The following is a 6961-nucleotide window of genomic DNA, read 5'->3' as shown; positions in this document are numbered from 1 at the left end:
TACTGTGCTTTTATTGAGATCCTCCCCTTCTCATTTTTGAAAGACCTAGAAGGCGATAAATTTTTCACTAATACTTTGATCATTTTAAATAATGCTGCTGAAACTTTGCTCACAGGAGTAACTAGGTATTCATTGACATGAGAGTCAACATTTTGTTAATATTTTAGCCTGACTAGACTGTCTATTTAAAGACAGCTTTTAACTTGAGTTTTAAATTTCACATTTCTCTTTTGTTAGATAGCTCCAAGTTAATTTATTCCATTACAGTGCAGGTTTTATGTTAGTCAAGTCCACTTATCATAATTTTTATGACCGTAGCTCAGAGAAAGGAAATATCATTCTGCTCCCTCAATTTGACAACAGGGAGATTTAAGGGCAATTGGCTGCTGAATTACCTTTGGATTAGACAGATAAACAAAAGCAAGCCTTTTTTCTTTCTTTTTTTTTTTTTTTTTCTCCTCAGCAATCTTACATGCAAGAGGTGAGATCTGAATCATAGAGTCTGTTTGGTGCTTTAAAACATGACGCAAATTGAAGTATTAAATAAAATAATGAAGCTGATTTTTCACCCCTCTTCCTGTCCGAAACTGATTTTGTCCTAATTTGCCTGAATCATCCTGTCCTGTCTACATGTAGGAAACACAAAATAACACTGCTGTGCACATTTCAGACTCTTATGTCTGCTGCAGTCCAGCATATGCTGGAACTCTCACTAGTTTTATTAAATAAATGACAATACTTACAGCAATGGTATTATTAGACTTAATGCTGATAGATTTTGACACTCCTCAGGCATCCTTATTTATATGGTACAGCCTTTCCTGATAGACGTCATATAATATTGGTATATGAGCCTTTGTGTTTACATAGGAACAACACAAACCTAAAGTATCTTCCTGTAAAAGGAAAGATCTTTCCTGTTAAATGGGCATAGGAAAGTCATACTCATCAAATCCATGGCACTTTCATTTTCATTATCTAAAATAATTCAAAGTAAGATGAGTTTACACTGATGATCTTTCCTTCATGTGATGGAACGTTAGAAGTGCAGTCTTTCAATAAATTTGGAGAAACCATAGTTTAATTTCTATTTCATTCAAAGCAGTGGCTTTCTTTTTGTAACCTTCTAATAATGGCCTTCAGTTTTTTTTGTTTTGTTTTGTTTTGTGTTTTTTGTTTGTTTTTGTTTTGTTTTCTTTTGTTTTTGTGCTGGAAGACTTACCAGTCTAAAAGTATTTATTGAGTTTCCAGTTTCTACTTTCATCTTGAAAGAAAAATAATGAAAAGAATACAGCAGCTGTAAATAATTTTGTGTTGATGTTTTGAGTGCGCTGATATGACTGTAAATGTGTGCATGGGCACATATATGTGATCACAAAAGTAAGACCAAAAACTGATGAAAGTTCTTCTTCCTTACAAATTGGTAGAATTTCCCTGTAGGTAGGTAGAGACTTTTTTTTAGAAGCAGAGAAGTCATTTTGTCATAAATGTATCAATGCATGTTGAATTCTGCCTGGATATTTGTTGTAGTGACGTCTATAGAGAATCTGGTCCTAACCTGGTTATGGGGCTGTGTTTCCAACAAGCATGTTTATTCTAATAAAATTTACCACACACCTGTCACAGCCCTGACAGTATCCGAGTTCAGCTGAGCTCCTCTCTTCCTCCTAAACATTTTCCTCAGAGCCCCTCTGATTTCCTTGTTCCTCAGGCTATAAATAAGGGGATATAGCAATGGAGTAATGTTGGTGTAGACCAGAGAAACCATCTTGTCTTGAGCTGGTGAGTAACTGGATTTAGGACGAATGTATATGAAGGTGGCACATCCATAGTGCAGCAAGGTGATGGCCAAGTGAGAAAAGCAGGTGGAAAAGGCCTTACTCCTTCCCAGGGAGGAGGTGACATGTAGCAAAGCAGCAGCAATACAAACATAAGAAGTCAGGATTAGGAGAAAGGGAAGCAGTAGGAGAAGCACACAGGCAGCAAGCAGAGGCAGCTCAGGGGTGTAACTCTGAGTGCAGGCCAGGTGCAGCACAGCAGGGACATCACAGAAGAAGTGGTTGATTTGATGCGACTGACAGAAAGGTAAGCGGAAAACAGCCACTGTCAACCCCAGGGCAACAGCAAAGCTTCCCAGGCAACATGCCACAGCCAGCCTGAAGCAGAGCCCCTCATTCATCACTGCTATGTAATGAAGTGGCTGGCAGATGGCAACGTAGCGGTCATACGACATGGCTACCAGGAGGAAGCATTCAGCCCCACCAAGTGCCACAAAAAAGTGCATCTGTGCAGCACAGCCAATGAAAGAAATGGTGCTGCCATCCACTACTATCAGGCTGAGGAGTGCCTTCGGGACAATGACTAAGGTATAGCAGAGTTCAATGACAGAGAGCTGACAGAGGAAGAAAAGCATGGGAGGGCGGGAAGGCTCCATAACCACTGCTACAAAGATCATCACATTCCCTGCCAGTGTGACCAAATGGACAATTAAAAAGATAAGGAAGAGGAAGACCCGCAGACAGAACAGCTCAGAGAAGCCAAGCAGGAGGAACTCCATGGTTGCATCAGTGCTCTCATTGTCCCTCTCCATGCAGCCTTCACATGGCATCTACAGGGAGAGAAACAGAAGGGAGATAATTGAATTTGACCTGATGCCTGGCAATCAACTCCATGAAGGAAAAAATGTTGCAATAGTGTAGAACCAGTGTAGTAAAGCTCATTGTGAGACTTTGTGGGGAGAAAAGTGATCTTGTTTTAAAACAAAACTCATTTCACTTGGTCATATTCACACACTTTCACACGCTTATTCTAACAACCACCAAGGTGCTTGTGCACAAATAGTCTGCTCAGGATTCTTTGCCATGAAACTGATGGTAAAGAATATCAGCTGTTAGGTATTCATCACTTCTTCCAAATTGTTCTTAGGTTTATGACCGTGACCTTGATGGCCTACTAATCTAGCTGCTATCAATACCTAGGTGCCCTTCTTTCAGACATTCTGCTGCTGCTCCTTCAGGAGCTTCCACTCCCAGGCAGACCCATTTGTCTTCTGCTCACACCAATATTGCAGTTCTCTACATCTGTGCTAGGGATATAAAAGGACAAGCAGACAGTGGGCTGGAGCTTCTGCTCTACAATCTGACTCCAACTAAAGGAGATTTCAGGTGTTCACTGACTGACTCCTGACTTCCCCATGGTGGATTTGTCTCAAAGTTCCTAGTGAAATGGAGTTTCAGATAGAAGAGGTCAATGACTAAACACGAGGATTGCAAAATCTGAGATGATATTTTGTCTACTTATATCTTTTTGCCTGTCTCAGGCTTGTGGCATCAGAGTAACATAAACACACTTCCAAACACAAACCCAAAGATGTCCATGGCAGCATACTTTGTATAACAATTTATTTATTTATTTTCATACAAAGCTAATATCCTGGACTTGGAGGGAATGCTTGTCACAAGAAGAATAGAAAGTTCCTAGAAATATGGAGTGTAGCAAACCTCCTGATGTTGAAAATATCTATTAAATATAAGGACATAGAGAGCAATATAGTAATAAATTACATATAATGGTCACGGGTGAGTAGTGTTCATTGCTCATGTGCACAGCATGTAAAGCAATATTTATTACAAGGAATAATTCTGATTCTTTCTACACTTTACTGTAAATCACTAATAAGACCAGATTCCTTGAAGACTTCTCACATCAAAAATATATCAATATTTAAATATGAAAGAAGTTAGAAATTACATGAAATACTCCAATGCCATTAAGAGTAAATAGAAAAAAAATGAAGTTGATGGAAAAAAAAATACTAGATGGAGAGAGGGATTTTCCTGAAAAGAAGACATCTCCAGAAAGAAATTATCAATAAAGTTGAGGAAGTGAATCTGATAAGCCTACACACCTTTGCACAATTCAAAACATCTGGGAACTCAGGCAAATAATGAAAACTTCTACAGTTATATAACCTAGGGTGCAAAGCTAGGAATAAAATCTCTGCTCTGGAGCATAAAACGTATGCACAATAGCTATTCTAAACAGCCTGCCTATAAAGCTTTCGTGACACTGAATGTAAATAGGAGCTCTTGACAGAGAACAAGAGATCTCAAGGCTGCTGACTCAATCACTGCAGACCAGCTGGGGCCCCCTGCACTCCAGGTGCTAAGACTTAAAGAGTATTCTACTAAACACAAGACAAAGGAGTGGAGAGAAAATGTGTTTCCCTTATTTTCATTTGGAGCTGATCACTTCATCGACAACATACCTTCTCAGGGTTAGAAGATAAGAAAATATAGACTTCTTCTTCTTGATGATGTGCCCTGTTCTGTCTGGGCTGACTGGGTTTCTCACCCAGTCTGGAGTCCCTTTTGTTGTGAGTGTTCCCTAGAGCCAATGTTTTCTTTCAGCATTTAATAATCATAATCTCTTCTCTTCCACAAGACGGACTTCCTTATATACTTTATAACACAGAGGTCTTTTCTCTTCACCACTGTCTCTGCCCTCCTACATGAATGACAGGCAGTTCTATTCCTCCCAAGGAAAGGGGGGTTGCAGTTTTTCTGTAAACCAATCAACAAGATGTAGGCGAACCTTTAGAGGAAAGCATCCTTGCTGAGGGTTGTTGCTGCTTCCACCAAAGCAGCTGAAAACATCCGATTATTTACTGGGCTGATTTGTACCTCAAATAGCAACAATTTACCTAACAGAATCCACTGCTGCTCTTTAAAATCAAGAGAATGTTTAAACCAAACTCACACTTAAAAGCAAAGTAAAACAAATACAAAAGCTTCAAAACAGCCTCTGGAACTATGTGTGGGATTTTCACCAGTTCATACAATCCATTATTTCGTACTGAGTCAGATGAAATCACTGTTCAGCAATGACTGAGATTATTCAGATCCGGTTTATATTTATTGCCATTGCTACATTAATTCCTGGTCATTTGCAATGAAATCATTAAAGAAATCTGTAGGCTCATGTAAGCAAAGAGAGGCAATGTCAACATTTTTGACTGTCAAAATGGAACAGATCTCCATTAACATAGCTTGGCATAAATAGCATGTAATTATGGTACTTTAAGATTTTTCTGGAGACATGATTTAGAGAAAATCTACAATGAAAAAACATTCTTCTGTAGAATTTTATGGATATGGCATGGTCAATTTGAGACAAAATTGAGACAGTATAATCTAGGGACTGACTATTGGGAGCTTTGTAGAGAAAGACCTTCCAGTAGAGAGCAAGATGAACATGACTGAGGAAGACAGCATGAAGACTAGCCACATACTGGGCTGCAGTAACAAGACAATGACCAGGAGGTGAAGTGATTATTCCCCTTTGTCTGGCACATATGAGATCACATCTTGAACAGTGTCCACTGTTGCAGTCCTCCATACAAGAGATATTACAACAAAATCAAGAGGAGCACATCGTGTCCAAGGAGATGCTGCAGAAGTTAGGTTTGTTCAGCTTGGTGAATAGGAGGCTGTCCTGGTTTTGGCTACGGTAGAGTTAATTTTCCTCCTTGTAGCTGGTATTGGATTGAGGATGAGAATAATGTTGATAACAAATGGATGTTTTAATTGTTGCAGAAACACTAAGCCAAGGACTTTTCAGCTTCTCACACCACCCTGACAGTGAGGAGGCTGGGGGTGCACAAGGAGCTGGGAGGGGACAGAACCAGGGGGTTACAAAGGGCTGTGTAGTGCTTAGCTGCCTGCGGAGTTAAACCGCAACAGAGGCCAAAGGGGGATCTAAATGATGACTTCAGCTAGTTGTTGTAGGACTAAACGGAAAACAGAGCCAGAACCCTCTCAGAAGGACATGGTGAAATAGTTGAACACTGGAACAGATGCCCCAAGAAACGGATATCTAACGTTTGGAGATGTTCACAAATCACCTGGACAAGGCTGTGAGCAACCTGATATAGCTCTGGAGCTAGTTCTGCTGGAAGCAGGGGGTTAGTCTAGAGACCTCCAGAGGTCCCTTTCCACCTAAACATTTCTTTGAATCTATGACTCTTTTCCACCTTCATCAGACTTCCAGTATGGACAGGATCAGAAAGAACTGTGTGTACCTGGGGAGCTTTACTGTCACAAGCTGAAATACCTGTGGAGTTCCTCAAAGGCAAGTAACTGGGATTCTGTAGTGTTACAATTTTGAAATAGGACAGAACTTAAATTCCCTATTTGTATTTCATCATTTTTTACTCTTTTTAAAACTTGTCATTTAATTTGTAAAACTAAAGCCCGACAGTGGAATCTATCCTCCTGTGTCTCTCAGTTTGTTTCCTTTACCTTCAACTTTTAAACATTTTATTATTATTATTATTTCAAATTCTTCCCCTACACTTCTTCTGTTTAAATGTTGTAAACAATTTAGGGCACAGAATGTCCTTAAAGCATTTACAAAACTGAATTTTGAATCTGGATGGAAATTCTAGATACTATTGTATAATATCCAATAAAGCCACAACGCTGGAAACTCTCTCTGTTGCGTGCCAGTCTTTGATGCTGTAACTGGAGTAAATGCCAGGAGCTGGTCATTTTATAATTCTACTTGGCAAATAAGTGGAAGTAAATCTTTACAGTATAGCATCTGTTTTAGTCAAATGCTTTGCTACCTCTACCAAGTTCTGTGAAAATTCCAGAACATCAGCTGATTAGCTTATGTATAGTTTCATTTTGTGTTATAAAATAAAATTCAGTGTTTTGCATGTTATTTCTTTCTTTATATTTATGCTTTTCTCTAACTGAAACTGCAGGAGAAATTCTGCTACCTCAGTAACAATGTAAAAATAATTACAAGGAACTATTTTGAAAAATTGTTTCCATCTTTCTCATATTCACTTTGCACTTTTCTGCTGATAGACTAGAAGAGAAACTAGGTGAGTAAGCACATACCCAGGAACCAATACCACATAGTCAGCGGTAATATGCACTATTTTTTTAATACAGTG

At 39.1% G+C, this 6961-nt stretch overlaps 1 protein-coding gene across 1 annotated transcript; it reads right to left on the bottom strand.

Annotated features, from left to right (window-relative positions):
- Positions 1-1596: 1596 nt before the first annotated feature.
- Positions 1597-2608, bottom strand: LOC311216539 (olfactory receptor 10AC1-like; the record flags this gene model as incomplete). The annotated part of the gene is given in 2 exon segments (XM_084298067.1): positions 1597-1618; positions 1620-2608. Coding segments are annotated over 2 exon segments (1011 nt in total).
- Between the last annotated feature and the right edge of the window lie 4353 nt (positions 2609-6961).

Source organism: Netta rufina (genome assembly GCF_964035555.1).
Source record: "Netta rufina genome assembly, chromosome: 1".
NCBI classification, from domain to species: domain Eukaryota; kingdom Metazoa; phylum Chordata; class Aves; order Anseriformes; family Anatidae; genus Netta; species Netta rufina.
Note: the sequence above shows the minus strand (reverse complement) of the source record. Positions and strands in the feature narration are given on the sequence as shown.